Source organism: Bos grunniens, chromosome 10, assembly GCF_055505025.1.
Source record: "Bos grunniens cultivar Pamir isolate PY7600 chromosome 10, Bosgru_T2T1.0, whole genome shotgun sequence".
Classification (NCBI taxonomy): Eukaryota; Metazoa; Chordata; class Mammalia; order Artiodactyla; family Bovidae; genus Bos; species Bos grunniens.
In genome coordinates this window covers 49635765-49654002 of record NC_141174.1, presented here as the reverse complement: position 1 = coordinate 49654002, position 18238 = coordinate 49635765, and the positions used below count along the sequence as shown (strand labels likewise).

Genomic DNA, 18238 nt, shown 5'->3' with positions numbered 1-18238 from the left:
TTCTTTCAGTTAATTTACAATTTCGTCTCTTATCTGTCAGGTTCCTTTTGCTTGCACCTATAATCAATCCATTTCCTCTAAACCAGGCCCTGGCATCCTTTGTGAAGAATACTTCTGTGTGGAAAGTCTTTTGTTCTTTGACCAATACATTGCCGCCCCAGTGCAGCTTTAATTCTGCACTTAGTTTGTAGGGGATCGAGTCAGAAAATATTTTATGTTTTCTTAGGCCAAGAGTCATTCTGTTCCTCCCTCTCCCATTTATCACAGGCTTCTCATTTGTCTTATAAAACCTACAAATGCATTCTGTTCCAAAACATTCCCAATTAGCCTGTCTCCCTTTATTATGTTTAGTTGTGTAATACAACTATTATCTCCTTGAGAAGTAGCTCTTTATGTTTACCATGTCACCTAGCACATTACAGACAGCAAGTGAGAGTCATTAGTATAATTACAAAAAAAGGCTCTAATAAAATCTCAAGAGTATATTAAAAAAATCTTACACAGTTGGAACATCTTTGAAATAAGACTCTTACAAAGAAGAGCATCATTAACATTAATTTTCAATGGTTTTTTTGAAGTAGCATTATTTAGGTTTGATTTTTTAAATTATTGCACCTTATTTGCTAATAGCTTTTAGGTGGCAGTAGAAGTCATTTGCAAAAAACTGAATTGCTGTGTGATGTTGCTATTCTTCAACATTATGAATAAGAAAGAAGGCTTTTTCTCTACATGTAATAGAATTGTGGTCACAGACAAGTACTTAATATTTTTTTCTGGCAGAGTTTATTTACTGTTTACTAAGAAGTATGGTAAACTGATGGTGAAGAATCTGACAAATCTGAATTTGAAAACAGAACTCACCATTTATTGCATGTGTCACTTTGGGCAAGTTATTTAACTGATTCCCATTTTTCTTTTCTTGAAGAAAAAGTTACTGTCATTATTGGGGAAATGTACTTAAAATGTTTAATAAAATCATTTGCACTTAGGAGATATTCAAGTAATTATAGGTATTATTTCTAAATTGTCATTACTAGGTATTGTAGATAAAGCTCTTGCCTTTAATTTTCACAATTTAGTAGGAGAGATATATTTACCTAGTTTAATGTGATAAATAAATGACTGTTTGAGCCCAGAGAAGGTAAGGATGAAGTCTTTAAACAAGAAATAAGAAGGTATTGTATAAGTGACATTTCGTTTACGATTTGAAGGATGATTTAAAAATTTTCCAAGGAAAAAGCTGGTATAACAATTTGTTCCTATACAATAAATAAGATTACTGAATTAATTTTTATAAGCTATGCTTTAGTTCATTATATATTTTATATAGATTCATTGGCATGAAATAATAGTCATTAGAAGAACAGATTATTGTGATTACTTCATAAATGGTCTCCTGTCCACAATCCACCACTTGGCCCCTTTTCCATTTTTTCCTTTCTTTTGTTACTAACATCTGGTCAGGTCATTTTTTGGCCTGAAATCCTTCACCTACCTAATATTAATAGGATGAAGTTCAGATTTTCTGGAGAATATGAGACTTTTTAATATCTAATTCCTAACGACTTTTCCAGTGCTTTCAACTCTTATTTGCTTTTCTTGGAGTAAGTCAGTATAGAGACCTTCCTAACTGAAATATACTCCTGACTGTTAGCTGACTTCTCCATTTACCTTCAGCTTTCCCTCACGCAACCACAAAACTATATGTATTGCTGTTGATGTTTATCTTGTGGCAATTATATATTTATGCATATGTACTCATATGTTAAGCCAATGTTTATTAGGCATTTCTTCTGAGCCAGCTGCTTTTTGACTACCTTCCCCTGCTAACCCTGGAACATGATATTCTAAGGCAGACAACCTGCCTTTCGTACTGTATTATTAACTTCTAGTCTAGTGTTTTAAATAGTAGGCATACTGTCAGTATTGTTGGATATTTAGGAAACTGATCCCTTTTGTATTTCTTTGGAAGTAAAGTTTTCACTTATACCAAATCAAGATTGCTAAGAAAAGATGGTCAAAGGGAGTTTTTTCCCCCATCTAATCTTATTGAGGTCTAATTTATATACAATAAAATTCACTTATTTTTAGAAAACAGCTTAATGAGTTTTGATAATTATATATAAATATAAACAGGTGGTGATTTTTCAAAACTTAGATTTAAATGTTATATTTTACTGTATTGTAATAAAAATCTTAACTTTTTTTCCCCTTTCTTAGATTATTTACATATTGTTATTAACTTCACGCAGGTCTAGAAGAAAGGTAGTTTTTCCCCCTCTTTATTTATGAGCTACAGATTCACTTTTCCATTCCTATAATACACAAAACTAGAAGAATGGAGTTTGTGTAATAAATAATAGAGAGTATAATTCATTTTTATAGATTAGGAACTTAAAACTGAATTCAGATGATGAAAATTTTTAAAGTACCAACATTTTAATAAGGTGTAAGTTAGACAGAAGTGGAAGCCATCAAAATACCCTAAAATGTAACTTTTTCCTCTCCTCTTACCAAATAAAGCAATCTGTTTGAGGAGAAGGAAGAAAGAGCTTTTAAAAGTTACTTTAAAATCTCATTTAAAAAATTAATTTACTTGGTTCACCTTCTCTGGTAATCAGATAAAATCTTAGACACACTCCTCTGAGAAAATAACAGTTGTATGAACACATTTTTGCGTATAATTTGTGTTTCCCAACCTCCCTGATGGTCTCTTCCTAAAATAATTATTCAATTATTTTTGTCATATTACATTGAATTTATAAACTCTATGGTAGTAATTATCCCCAGATTGAGGAAATGACTTAGAAATCTTCTGAGGATGTTTTCTAGGGATTAAAACTGTCAGAGTATTTCTTTTCCCATACATACATGCTCTGCTTGTGGTGATTATTTCTATCTGAGACTGAGAATTGACCTGGTGTGTTGGCTACTTTAGATCTATAATTGCAAGCTCCTGCTCTTCAAACTTCAGCTTGCATAAGAATTACTGAAAAAGCTTGTTAAAACAGCTTCCTGGACCTCGCTGCCAGAGATTAATTCAGTAGGTGTGTGTGGGGCATAGACTTTGCATTTCTAAATAAGCTCCTAGATGATACGATGTTATTAGTCTATGACTACATTTTTATATGTGCTAAGTGGTACTGTGCTAAGCTAATCCTGGTTTTCTAGTATAGAAAAGCTTTCCTTATCAGATTAAACGATATAAAAGAAAGCTGTTATCATTGGCTGCAAAGCTTGGTTAGGGGTTTTCTATTCTGTGCTTAGCGGGAGCATTGTTTTAGCTCAAGAGTTCTGCTTTAATTTGTTTTTGTTTTAAAGTCTACTGATAATTGCAAAGAGCTCTCTAAATGCTTGATTTTACAAATGGTATACAGTGGCCTTTAGCTCAAGTACTGTTACTTCCAAGATATTTGGGTTCTTCTCCCCTTCCTCAACACAAACATGTTAAGTTAGAAGAAGATTTTTCTAAATGATTATTATCGGTAATTGTTCATGTTATGGGCAAAAATGTTATTAACAAAATTTTAAATTGTTTTCAACTCTTTTAACAATTCAAAAAAAGAATTTCATGTGACTTTTTTCTTATACTCTTGAGTATGTGAAAGTATGGTACTGATCAAATGAGAATATGCTTAGTAAAATACATTTCACTGGAAAATGGATAACTTTATGTTAAAATACTGAATTAAACAGTATTATTTATATCATGATATTTTATTCAAAACTAGAAATTTAAGTATAGACTTGATGTATAGCTATAAATTAATATGACTTACCATATAGTAGAATTAATAAAATCTATTTTGTCTCTTTCAGCTTTCATAGTAATCGTCCAAGTAAAAGGTTTTGTATCTTTAAGAAGTATTCAGAAGATCTCAGGTAACTAGTTGATCTTTTAAATTTTTTTCTGTTGAAAAATTATATGACTTAAATATGCTATATATAGCATTTTTATCAAGATACAGTTCATATATCATGCAATCCATGTGTTTAAGTTGTACAATTAATAGTTTTGGGTATATTCACAGGGTTGTACAGTCACCACAGTTAATTTTAGTACATTTTTGTCACTTGAGGAAGACACTCTGTACTCATTAGTGGTTATGTTTATTTCCTTCCAACTCCTTTTATCCTTAAGCAACTGCTAATCTACTTTCTGTCTATATAGATTTGCCTATTCTGGACATTTCATGTAAATGGAATGATAAAATATATGATCCTTTGTGTCTTCCATTTAGCATGTTTTTAAGAGTTATCCATATTGTTGTGTATGTCAGTGCTTCTTTTTCTTATTGCTGAATAGTATTCTATTGTATGTATATTATAGTTTGTTTATCCATTTAGGTTATTTTAAATTTGAAGCCATTATAAATACTGATGTTATGAACGTTTGTGTATTATTTTTGTCTGGACATATCTTTTCATTTTTCTTTAGTTATGTATCTAGGATTAGAATTGCTGGGTTATATGGTAACTCTATGTTGAACTTTTGAGGAACTGCTAGACTGTTTTACAAAGTACCTGATTAGTCTATATTCTGTCACTAAATTTGTTTCAGCGGTGACCAGTGGTGTCAAAATGAAGCTTTCATGTATTTGCATTGTAAAATGAGAACAAAAAGTAGGGCTTTCCAATAATATTTGAATAGTGAAAAGAGGCCTAAAATATGCAATAAAGTGACACTTTTTCAGTTTTGAAGTAAATTTCTTAAGCCGCTGAAATTCTTGAAATTAGTACATAGTCATTTTAAATTTTACTTTTTCAGATTAAGGAAAGTGTGCTACTTGCTTACTGTGCAGAAAGAACTGTTGGTGAATATTTCTAAAAACATTGGTTTTACCACACGCTTAATTCAGAATCCACTGAGCACCGTGTTTTTCATATTCTTCTGCATTGTTTAGAACCCACTGCTCTTAATTATTTTGTCTAGCTTGCCAATGCTACTTGAAATATCAGTATCTTTGCTGCACCAAGCTAATATATACAGATATGGTTAACCAGTACTGGTTTTGATATGTTGGGTTAGTGGAAAATCTGGAAGAGAGGATGATACTATGTCTCAGAGCCTTTGTACTTACTATTCTCTGTGACTAGTTTGCTCTTCCCCAGACTTCTGTATGGTTAGCTCCTTTATCGCTTTTGGGTCTTCTGTTGTATCCTCTCTCCTATGCTTTACCCTAGAGTCTTTTATCTCCCCTTTATGGATCATTTTTTTCTGGATTATATTTCATCATCTCATACACTGTATACTTTATTTTCTGTGTCCTCTCACTAGAATGTGTGTGGTTTGGATTTTTATTTTTGTAAGGCATTGATAGTAATTAGGCATTTGGTAGATATTTGTTGAATAAATTAATGATATATTTAAAATGACATATTTGGCAATAGGTCCCATTGATTATTTTGGAACAGTGGTTCACAGGGAGAGGAAAATTTGATTGTTTTAAAAAATATATTAGTACCAATTTTAAAACATTTACTAACTTCAAGGTAATAGATTAAGTCATATTAGGTGTTGCTTATATTGAAAATTCTTATAAGAATGAAGAGTGTTATTACATTCAGAAGAGGTTTTGTTTGATTTTTACCTCACTGTTGTGAAGCTCCATTGTGTGTTTGGTTTTTAAAAAATGACTTACGTGATTTTAAAGTTCTGGGATGTTTTTCTCTCAACTTGAATAGTTCTCAGGTTGAAAATTTGTCAATTTCTGTGAATGGAACATATAAACTTACAACTACATAGAACAGTAGTTTTTGTAATTATTCTTTTATTGGAATGGAATATTCATTTTTTATATATTTACTACATATTAGGTCTGTAATATAGCAGACTCTGTAAAGATAATAGTAATAATGAGGAAGTCTTGGAACCAACCTTCAGAGAAGGTGCATTTTATTGGTGGGAGATAAGAGGTGAATGTAAATAACCACAACAAATCAAAAGGGAATTTAATAAGTGCACTGAGGGTTACTTTTTTCAAAGAGGAGTGAGATTACTTTACTTGGAATGATTTACATAGGTGTTAAGTTACTTGGTTTTCAAGGATGAGTATTATTTATACTGATAGAAGAGTTTGATAAATTTCATTTAAGCTGAACAGACTAAATTTTATTAGTTTCATTTGTACTTCAATTACCTTTAAATAATTTAACGTCATTTATATGTTAAATCTTATTTGATTTTCTTTTAAATAGTTCTTCAGATGCTTGATCCACAAGCTCCCATGTGCTTAACTCTAAACAACATAATAAACATAGTGGTTTTCTAAGTTCTCTGAAACAGTCACATATTTTTGCAGGCTTAATAATATTTTAAACCAAATTAAAATGTTTAAGCACATTTTAAGTTAGAGTCTTAATTTTACATACTATAATATGAAATTGTGTTTAAATACTTCAAATAGCAAATGCTACACAGTTTGATTCAATAACTGTAAAAACTATTGCTGAATTCAACAAAAAGTATTGATGACTATGGGAATTGTTTCCTAACCTTTTTGAAAATTTATAATCACTACATATTTCATTTAAGAACTACATTACCCAGTGACGTTTTGTTAAGGGAACCAGTAGTTTAGGTTCAAGCAAGTGGGCCAGTTGACATTACTGGGATGCTGAAGAACTCAGACTTTGGACTTTGGTAGTGACTTAGCCCTTCAGTTAATTAAGTGTTACATGAGTACCATACCAACCTTGGATGCTTGTGGTGAGAATAAACTAAATTATGTATGTGAAAATCTTTAACACATAGTATACAATGATAAGTGGTTCAGTGGTAAAGAACCCGCCTGCCAAGCAGGAGGCGTGGATTCAATCCCTGGGTCAGAAAGATACCCTGGAGAAGAAAATGACAACCCACTCCAGTATTCTTGATGGGGAAATTCCATGGACAGAGAAGTTTGGTGGGCTGTAGTCCATGGGGTCACAAAGAGTCAGACATGACTTAGCAAGTAAACGGCAACACCATGCAATGGTAGCATCTATTACATGATATATTTTTAGAACCTTCTCATTTCTAATTTTTTCCTCTCCTAGATAAACACTAGATCAGTGTTCTACTAGAGACAGACTATATTTTTTAGTCATCATTATATTCACAATACAATATACTAGTAGTATGCTGCTGCTGCTGCTGCTAAGTTGCTTCAGTTGTGTCTGACTCTGTGCAACCCCATAGATGGCAGCCCACCAGGCTCCCCCGTCCCTGGGATTCTCCAGGCAAGAACACTGGAGTGGGTTGCCATTTCCTTCTCCAGTGCATGAAAGTGAAAAGTGAAAGTGAAGTCTCTCAATCATGTCCGACTCTTAGCGACCCCATGGACTGCAGCCTACCAGGCTCCTCCGCCCATGGGATTTTCCAGGCAAGAGTACTGGAGTGGGTTGCCATTGCCTTCTCCGAAATGCAACCTTAGTAAATATATATTGACCTGTATATATATTGTACATTTATATATACTATACTTTTGTTTTGAAGATGGGCACAGGCTTCCCTGGTGTTTTAGACGGTAAAAAATATGCTTGCTAATGCGGGAAACTGGGATTCAATCCCTAGGTCAGGAAGAACCCATGGAGAAGGAAGTGGCAACCCACTCCAGTATTCATTCTTGCCTGGAGAATTCCATGGACGGAGAAGCCTGACGGGCTATAGTCCCATGGGGTTGCAAAGGGTTGGACATGACTGAGCAACTAACACACACATAGGCACAGATAGATTGTGACTTGTCAAAGTGACACATGTTAGTGCAACCAAGACTAGACTGTAGGTCTCGACTTTTTAGCTATTAGTAACTGGTATGAGGGAGAAAAGTTTATAAAACGAAAATACTTTCTGTCAGTAAATGGTAGTATAATTTGAATATGAAGAGTGACAGACACTTTCATGCCATTTTCTAAAGAATCATTTCAGTTCTGTCAGGTTTATATAACAAAAATTGGAGTGATCGTTATGACACAAAGAGCAAATCGTGAAAAACTATTCATTGAGCTGGTATGTAGGTTTTCATAAAAGATAAAAATGTTTTCTTTTATACTATTTGCTTTGTTTTTTATAGGGGCATTACTCTAGTGTGCCTTAATTGTGATTTCCTAACTGATGTTTCTGGCTTAGATAATATGGCTACACACTTAAGTCAACATGAAACTCATGCTTGTCAAGTTGTAATAGAGAAAGGTATGTATATATAATTGTGTTACTTCAGATTTTTGCTATTTATTCTAGTATTTTTGGTCAGCCACAGTATGTTCTCTTTACTAAATCGTTTTTCTCACTCATCATATTTCATATGCTGTTTTAAATATAAAACTTTTCTTCTAATTTCAGTTTCTGTTTGTATCCCAACTTCTGAACATCTTTCTGAGTAAGTTTAATTTTTATTCAGTGCATTTTACTTTGATGGATTTTAGCACTACTGCATTTTTAAACGTATCATTAATAGAAATGAAAAATATTAAAGTATTTTGTTTTTTTTTTTTAAAGCTGCTTGTTGAAATAGGTTCCTGCTCTTTGGAGCTCGTGACCTGGTGCAAGACAAGTTGGAATTTCCTAAGTTCAAAGTTCTGAGATGTTTTCTTACACAAAGGCAGTTAAGCAGCCAAGTTCATGACATTAGCTCTCATTATTCAGCTCTTTTCAGCTTCAAATGGGACTAGGTTCTTATTCCACCTTATCTTTGTGTCAGGTTGACATATCTTAACATTCATTTTTTCTTTTTTTCTCCAGTTGGCTCTCTCCAAAAATAACTTTTGTTGCTTTGGTCATTTCTTTGCTTAAAATAATTTGTGTTTTTCTCTGCTGTACTTGCCTTCAGAATAATACGTTCCAAAAGATATGGCTGTCTGTCTTTTTGTCTGTTTTGTCTGCTTTTGTAATTTCTTATAAATCTTAAGTTTTTAGGCCGGACGATTGTCTTTTCCTCATTCGTTGTCTGTCATTGTGCTATTTTTCTTATTTTTCAGATGGAGAAGCAGCCCAGAGATTTCAAAAAATGTCCAGGGTACACCTGGACAGTGTCCCCCTTCGATGAACACAACTGATGCCTGTTCTCTCTTTCCAAGGAATGTGACTAATTTGACTGTGGGGCCTGCTCTAGGTTGTGGTCTCAGGAAATCCGATCTTGGGAAGACTCCCATCCTTCATGGCTGGCCTTCCATAAGGCTGATGCTGATATAGCCAGTGATGGTCTCAAGGCCCACCAGTTGAGCATAGCTTCCCACTGGGGGCTTTGGCTCTTGATCTTAAGCTTGTGGGTCACTTCTGGCCAAAAAATAAAATCTGTGCTTCAACGTTGTGGTTGAAGTTTAGTCATTTTGGCTGCTGCCCTTTAATCTTTCTCTAGCATGACTACATCCAAGGAGTACAAAAGCTCTGGTTATTAGGAAATGCTTATTTTCATGTCCTTGGAACAACAGGTCTCTACAATTATGTTCCAAAATTTTACTTGCTTTTATTGTTATTTAAAATATATTACCCAGGAGTAAGTTTATAGTTTTTCAGCAATATCAATTATCAAATTTTTTATTTTAAAAAAATTAATTTTAATTTTAATAGATTGGTTTTATGTTCTCCAAATTTATTGATGTCTATTTTTATATTCTTTTCTTTAAAAATGTTGTTCAGTGTTTGCTTTGTTTTGTTAAGAACTTCAAAATATCCCCTAGAATTCTCTACAGATTTCCTATAGCTGCTTATTTATAGCTTTTTAATTTAATTTGGATGTTGTTCAGACCATTAAACATTATAATATGTTCTTTCTTATTTCAGAATTATTATTATTAATATTGTCTTAATAATTGTGAATTCTAAGGTATAAAGAATTGACAACACCTCTTCTTCCAGACCTTAAAACACGTTTTAAAGTTATATATTTGTACATCTAATACATAATATCTATTTAGCCATTTTAATAGTTCATCTGGTAATGTTAATATTAAAAACTATGGAGGCCAATAATCCATTTGTTTCTATCATATATAAAATGTATTTCTACATAAATATATTTCAAAAATTTGACTTTTGTTTATTTTACTTACATGGACTATAGCTCTAATGAACAGTTTTGATGGTATTATTTTCTTTTAATAAAAATTATATTGTTTAAGTGCCTCAGGAATTATTTACTAATAAAGGATTTCAGATAAAAGGTATAGATTTAATCATATAAATAGCATTGCTTTTGTTGTTTCATGGAAGTCCTATTACTTGGCCTGCACACTGAGAGCTGTATCTACTTAGTGAATCTTGCATTTTTTTCCCCAGCACAACTGAAAGGTCATTTCTTTATATTATACTAGTTTACTGAATTTTAAAGACACACAAAGTACCTTTTATGATCTTATTTGTCATAAGGGTTAGGCAGGCTCTGAAAGTGTGACTCAATCATGTTTTTTACTGTAAAATCAGAACTTCTTCAGTTTTATTTTGAAACAGATTTGAAGCCAATTTAGATGACTACTTATTCTGTAATGTGCTTCTTGCTATTAATGATAGAAAATTTGAACCCATTAATTTAAAATTTCCAAACTAATTTTTACTGTAAATGAATAATTTTTCAAAAGCTCTGAAAATGGCCTCTTAGTAGGTGGATTTGGCGTTAATGCTTTGTTTCCTTACTTGTCTCTAGGAGGTTTTGTCATTTCACCCTCTATTCTACTCAGTTTTTTAAAAAATTTTTAAATTTTCCCCAGAAACAAACTTTACATTTTTAACTTAAGTTCCTTTTTCATTTATGTATATTTGTTCTACCTTGGCTATAGTTAAAAAAAATATGAGAAATTGTATTCTTGGTATAATGATGTGGGAGTACCGATTTGTGTTCTTCCATAGGACTGTATCTTATAATATCAGATTCATTTTCTTCAAGTTTAAGTTCTTAAAGTTCTATCACGGATAACTTCATTTAAAAAAAATGGTTCAAATAAAACACCTTAGGCAGTTAGTACAAAAACGTGTTCATTATAGGCAGTTGGTCAAATTTTAATTTTGTGCTAACAAGTTTTATCTTGAGCCTAATCCCGCCTTGCTATCAGGTTATTCTGACTATTTTATTCACCTGATCAGAAATTACCATTGCATGCATGTGTGCTTTTGGTTACCATTAAATAAAACGTGAAATTGGCTCAGGTTAAGTCCATTGCTATTTTGAGACCCTCAGTTACCCGGTTTGTAAAATGTGAGTGCTGATTGTTCCAGAGTTCTGAGATTCTGTTTTTCAATATTGGTTATTCTTACATTCCGTTATTTGTTCTTATGATGAGATGAATTTAGAATGCTACTATGTATCCTTATCCCCATTAGCAGAAATAGGGACTCTGTGACCTTGAGAAAATTAAATGTTCATGTTATTCCTTAGCACATTTAACTCCTTCATGTACTCTTATAAAAGTAGTTCTCTTACACTTATATTAAAGAAAGTAATTAGGTCAGTTTTTCCCAAGTTCTGTACTGTAGAACTAATGTCCATAATTTATTAAGTTGGGGGGAAATTTTCCATGGTCAAATAAATTTAAGCAATGCAAGTTAAAGTTAAACTGATTCTTTGACATGGAATTTTTCATGCTGTATGTGGCTTGTGAATGTCTAAAGTGAAAAAATGAAGTGAAAGTGTTAGTTGCTCATTCGTGTCTGATGAACTGTAGCCTTCCAGGCTCCTCTGTCCATGGAATTCTCCAGGCAGTAGTACTGGAGTGGTTTGCCAATTCCTCCTCCAGGGGATCTTCTCAACCCAGGGATTGAACCCAGGTCTCCCCGAAGCCCCCTAAGAGAAATATTTATTTGACCTTAGAATTTTTTTCTTTGAATAATTATGAACTTCTTAATCTCCTTGGAATAGTGTGTGGAATACTCATCTGGAGTCCTTCAGATTTTATGAACTGGGAAATAAAAAGCAGCTGTGTAGGGTGTTGCCCAAGATGGGTTTCTAGACATTTCACTTAGGTTATGAATCATTTGTAAGATAGAGTTTGTAAATAGATGCTAGCAATATACATTTTCATATTTTTAGAAATTTTATCAGAAAAATGATAACCTCCTTATTATGTTTGTAAAATCTATTAACTGCATAACAGAGACCAGTTAATAGTTTATTCTGCCTCTGATTACAACAGTAAGGGATTTTTTTTTGTTGGAGAGTATGGTTACTTTACATGATTTAACACTAAGAAGCTTAAGAATCTTTCATTTATTTCTGGCTTCTATCTGTAACTCTTTATGCTTAGCTTATCAGTCTACCCACTCACCTACTTTTCTTGAGACTTATTTTCAGCCTTTTATATTATCTGTTAAGGAGTTTCCTATGTAGTAAAGTTTTACTTCCTATTTAAACAGCCTCAGGAGGTCTTCTTTGACAGAAAGATTAGATGATTTGAAACCCAGCTTCATTTTAAACCCTCTCAGACCCTTAAAGGTACAGTATGGTATAGTAAGCACAGGCTCTGCAGTTGGTTGCCTAGTTTGGAGTTCCTACCCTGCTGTTTATCACAACATGTGTGACTTTGGGTAGGTTACAGATTCCTGTGCCTCATTTCCCATTTGTAAAATACATATAAACAACTACCTGTTCATAAACTGTAGAGGGAATTAAGTGAGTTAATATATGTATATGGTATTTAGAAAATGATTGGCACATAGGAAGCAGCACTATGTAAGTGTAAATTTATCTTCTTCTTACGACTTTTCATGATTTCACCTGTCTGCATTTTATTCAGATAGAATTATCCTAATCTTCAGCCTGCTTTTCATTCTAACTCCTCATACCATTTTCACAAATCATTTATATTAAGTGCACCTAACCCAGTAAATATTTCTTAAGAGCCAGTCATCTGAATCATGTATTAGTTATAACATTAGATTTTTAGTGTCTAAAGCTCAATAAACTTGTATTTTTTAAGGAATGGTTATGAATGCTCCTAGGTTCACCTGTCTTAGTTTCCCCTAAATTATACTGCCACACTATATAGTTCATTTCATATTTTCAGCCTCCCTTGCTGGTTTTGAGATCCTTGTAGAGCCTCACTCTAATCTCTTTGGTACTTATCCACCTGGAAGAGCTTACCTTCCTCTACAAACATGGAGAAGCTATTATGCTTCTCTTTTTCTATATCATTTATTGAAGTGTAGGAACCTACTGTTTTTAATCTTCCACACTGAAAGGTATCTTTATCCTTACTTCTGTATAGTGTTGAGAAAGTAGTACAGCTTTGAAATAAGGCAGCTCTGGGTTTAAATCCTAGTTGTGTATCTAACCAGCTCTGTAGCCTTGTGAAAATTACTTCACTTTATCTTCCTTATTTGTGAAATTTATGTAACAGTCTTGCAGGGTGGCTATAAGAAATAGAGATAATCTGTGGACATTAAATTATTAATTTAAATTATGTAAATAAAATTATTTGGCACTATCCTGACTAAAAGTAATCATTCAGTAAATGCATGCTCTTGGTGCCATTGTTGCTCTACTGCTGCTGGTGCTATTACCACTTCTAGTTACTGCTGTTCCTGCTGCTGCTCCAGCTGTTACTGCTGTTAATAATGTTATTACAGCTACTACTTTCAGGAGACTGGGAACTGCGTATCAGTGAAATCTCATTATTGAGAGTTTCAGTAGCAATCCATCTGTACAGTTATTTGTAATTTGGGTTGATAGTTCACGGATCTTGGAGTATATTCCTCCAAACTGCTGGATGGATGGCATTTATTGCAGTGTTCACTTGCGCTTTATATAATTCTCAAATTTTAGAATTTGATTGTACTTCTGACTTTTCCTGTCTAAAGACTGTGAAACAACAAACACCCTTGTTGTAAACTAGTATGTAATCTCTGTTTAAAAGGACAGCTTTTTTTTTTTTTTTGAGCTTATAGAAGCTCTTTTTTAAAGAAAACCTTTTATTAATTATTAATCATTTTGAATCATCTTGGTTACTTACCTAGTATTACTAAGTTTATGAAAATGTGTAACTATGCTAGCTATCAATAGTAAAGGGGCTCCTCCTTTTGTAGACCTTTGAAATATTTTTATAAACCTACTTTTCTCATATGTGACATTGTAACTCAATCATGGAATTGCCCTTTTCTATGTGTTAATCTCCTATTGTATTTTTCCCTTTCTTCATCTTCTTCTATATATCTACCAAGATAGATTAATTATAACATAGATTGGAAGTAAAATTTTAAATTTTGCAACATTTGTTTTCTTGACAAAAAGTTGAGAATAGGATTTTCTCTTTAGCAGTCTTCAGAGCATAAGAATCCATAGTAAGGCCGTAATAAATCAAGCTTGGAAAACTTGGCTATTTAGCCAAAGTGTGTGTTTATTGACTGAAATAAATGTCCTAAAAGCCACAATTTGAAGTGACTATCAAAGTTGTTTTAGTTCCCTCAATGACTTCCAGTTGTGTTCTAAGCAGAGTATAATGTAAAGGCACTGACCGGAGTCAAAATATCAGAGTTCAAAACCCAGCTGTCTCACTTCATGTTCAAGTTACATAATTCAAGTTCAAGCTCTCTCATTTCATGTTCAAGTTCAGTTTATTCATCATGTAAATAATCTGTACATGATTATTTTGAGGATTTGAAAGAGGTAAAATGTGTTTTATAGATTAAAATGTTTTATATTTGATTAAATTCCCCTAATATAAAGAGTACTAGGAAAAATGGAAACATAAAGCTGACTTTCCTTGAAACTGAATTTCTCGTATTTCTGGCTACTAAACTTTATATTTAACATCAGTGGTAACTACATGGCTCTTTCATAGTATAATATAGATATTATTATTCACATATTCATTGATACCAAACATTGATTCCCTGCCTTCAGTGTGCAAGACTCTTTGTCAAGTGCTGGAATTTGAAACATGAAAAAGATATAGTTCATGCCACCAGAATAACTGCAGGATAGGCAATCGGAAATGGAGACACGGAATCCACATCTTCACAGGGCCACACAGTAAACTGATTTCATAATTAGTTAAACCCCCAATACATGTATATATATCATTATATGATTTTTGTGAAATGCTGTACCAGAAGAGAATAGGACTTGTTCCAAAGAGAAATATCATTTTATTATACCGTTGTCAGCTAAACCAGTGTCATTAACTTTCATAAATGCAAACAGATAGTACTTTTAGAAGCAGAATGGCACCCTTTTAAAAATAAGTTTTATATTTGAAAATAATATATCTGTTAAAAAATGTTTACTTCTACTAACTTTATTTCCATTGAATTTGTAAAGAGTCATTGCATTATTTTCCTCTGAAGTTCTGAACTTACTTGGAGGAATTATTGATCATAATCCAAGTCACTAGGCATTTTAAATGTTCAAAATTGTCAGTGTCATATTTCATATATTTAGTTTAGCAGGGAAAAAAAACTGATTTCATCTATGAGATACACAGAATTTATTTTGGGCTTTTTTCTTTCTCTAAACTTTTGAAATATAACTGGGATTGGAGATAATAAAGGGTCATACCCTTAGATTATTTTATCCTACCATGGATGTTATTATCTCATTACTGTCTCAAATCAGATCTTTAGTAACTGTAAAGTTGGGTTTCCTTTTCAAAGTGGATACAATATACTTGCCCCTGGTATATAATTGCAAGTTAGTAAGTAGAAGCTGTGTATCAAAACACAGTGGTTTCTGGCATTTCAGACTTCTGCCTGTGATAGCTGTTAATCAGGAAATGATGGGAGACCCATTGAAAGGGAAAGATAAATGAGATTTGGGGTCATCCTTCATTTAGGGCAAACTCTACCGACTTCTATCAGTGTTTCTGTGTTTACTACCATTTTTTCAGTTTCCTGATTCTGAGGATAGTTTGTATATGCATTATAAGTATTCAGGGCCTAATTCAATATTGTCATAAAATTCTTAAAAAATGAAGTAAAATTATAGCCCAAATAGGTATTAGAATCTGCCTCCACTGAGGGTCTTATCTTTTGCTTCATGTTATTACATATAAGTATTTTGTTTTTCTTAATTCTTTGTCTTTACCTGGTTCTTTCCTCTGTCCACCTGAAATGATTTTTTACTCTTATCTTCCCTGGTGACCAAATCATACCCATGTCTTTAGAAAAGGGTAGATAATTTCATACTAGAGTAAATTGATGAATGAGCAATGAAAATGAATACCTAATATATTTTGTTTGAGGAAGGGGGAAGTATGGCAGAAGAATCTCAAAATATAGAAGATATTTAGGTAAAAAACTTGAAGAGCCTGTGTAGCACACTCAAATTCTAGACAGTAAGATTGATTCCTGACCTCAACCCATGGTTGTAATAATAGCTAACATTAAGTACATACACTGTGTCTTTTACATTTATTTGTTTAATTCTCACAAACCAGTGAGATATACACTGTTCTTGTCCCAATTTTATGGATGAGACAGCTGAGATACAGGTTAAGTCATTTGCCCAAAGTCACATAGCTGTTAAGAGCCTCAATTTAAATTATGGTCATCTGTCTTGAGAGACTAAACTAAAAAGTACTATAGCCTATTGCTTCCCTGATTGTGCTTGTGGTTCCAAATGTACTTTCCTGCCTTGTTTACTCTCCATGAGTGTATGGATGGGCTTGAGCTTCAAAGTGAAGGCCCTTTGTTTCCCCAGAAGGGTAGGCAACAACTGGTACAGTTGTAACATTGGAATCAGAATCTAAATCTAGCTTCCCAATCTTAGAGTAGTATTTCTATGATACATGGACAGTAGGACATTTCAGCAAACAAATTAGGCATAAATTAGTCTCTTTAGTAAGACTGGATTCTTTGGTAGCTCAGACGGTAAAGAATCTGCCTGCAATGCCAGAGACCCAGGTTCATTCCCTGGGTCAGGAAGATCCCCTTGAGAAGGGAATGACAACCCACTCCAGTATTCTTGCCTGATCATATCTGAGTAAGCAAGCATTAGGAGTGCCAGTGACTTTAAACTATTTGTAGTTGTGGTATGCCGTGCTGTGCTTAGTCACTCAGTCACATCTGACTCTTTTGAGACCCCATGGAATGCAGCCCGCTAGGCTCCTCTGTCCATGGGGATTCTCCAGGCAAAAGTACTGGAGTGGGTTGCCAGTCCCTTCAGGGGATCTTTCCAACCCAGAGATCAAACCCAGGTCTCCTGCATTGCAGGCAGATTCTTTACTTACAGCCACCAGGGAAGCCCAGTTGAGATGCTGTGTGACTTCCCAATTTCTGTGGCTTTTTCATTGACAACTTTGTGTGTCTAACCATTATTTTTTTTTTGAGTCAAAAACTACATCCCATGTTTTCATTAAAAACAAAAACAAAAAACAGCTTAGCCACTTTGTTGTTCTTTATTCAGTCATTAAATGTCTCTTATCTGGGCTCCTTGACTGGAGCTTATCCTCTTCTGATACTGCCTTTTTCTTTTTCTGATGCACAAATCTGATCATACTTTCTTGTTAACCTTAGAATGAAGTTCTTAGCACACTTTACTGTGACACTCAAGACCTTTCCTAAAGTAGTCCTTGCTATTTCTTCAGTTGCATCATTGACTACTCTTTCTTGTTCCCTACCTTCTAGTCATGAGGTCACTCAGTATTATATCATCATCGTCTTGTCATATTCCTTTGTTTTTTCTCTGCTTTGACTTGCCTTTCCCTGCTTTGCTAGCCTCACCTCCTGCTGCAAAACCACGTTCACTGTAGTATCTTCACTGCTTTCTTGCATCTTTCCCCTTCATAATGTCTCAGTCCTTTGTATAGCCACAATATAGATGTCTCTCCTTTTGAACACTTCACAGTTCTGTAAACATTCGCTTCAGTGCATTTCCTTGACAACTTTGGATTGAAACTCTTAGCACAGTACCTGATGTATGTGCTACCTGGTAAATGTTTAGATCATCCTTTCCACACATCTGTTAACACCTCTCAGAATGAACTATGAGAATGGTGCACTGGGTGTTTTATTTGTGGATGGTTAGTGTGAATATGTAAGTGGAAGGTCTTGAGAACTGGTTGACTTTACTACTGGCTTGTTGTAAACCTCCTTTCAGCTTTTTTAGTTGCTTATAAATATTTTTAAAGATTACATTTTAAAAATCAGTAATAAAATTTTTGACTTTTAAGTGGTGTTAGAAGAAAAGAATGTGGTCTGACAGAAATGAATACAAGCATTTCCCCCCTTATAACACTTCCCTCTACTTCATGGTATGTTTATAGTGAATGAAACCTCAAATGAACACAGTGATGTAATTTACCTGTAACTTTGGATTGGTCATGTCATCTGCAG

At 33.5% G+C, this 18238-nt stretch overlaps 1 protein-coding gene across 14 annotated transcripts in view; it reads left to right on the top strand.

The window, feature by feature from the left end:
- Positions 1-18238, top strand: part of ZNF280D (zinc finger protein 280D) — a 126033-nt gene that overhangs the window by 80638 nt on the left and 27157 nt on the right. For 4 of the 14 annotated variants that reach the window (XM_086321150.1, XM_086321151.1, XM_086321152.1 and 1 more), the window contains 4 exons: positions 3820-3882; positions 8055-8173; positions 8324-8360; positions 8959-10100. In XM_086321150.1, the coding sequence (XP_086177276.1) occupies positions 3820-3882; positions 8055-8173; positions 8324-8360; positions 8959-9172 (433 nt within the window). In that variant the 3' untranslated portion in view covers positions 9173-10100. Of the gene's footprint in view, positions 1-3819; positions 3883-8054; positions 8174-8323; positions 8361-8479; positions 10101-18238 lie in introns of those variants that run through there. The other 10 variants (XM_086321146.1, XM_086321147.1, XM_086321148.1 and 7 more) reach the window with 3 other exon arrangements.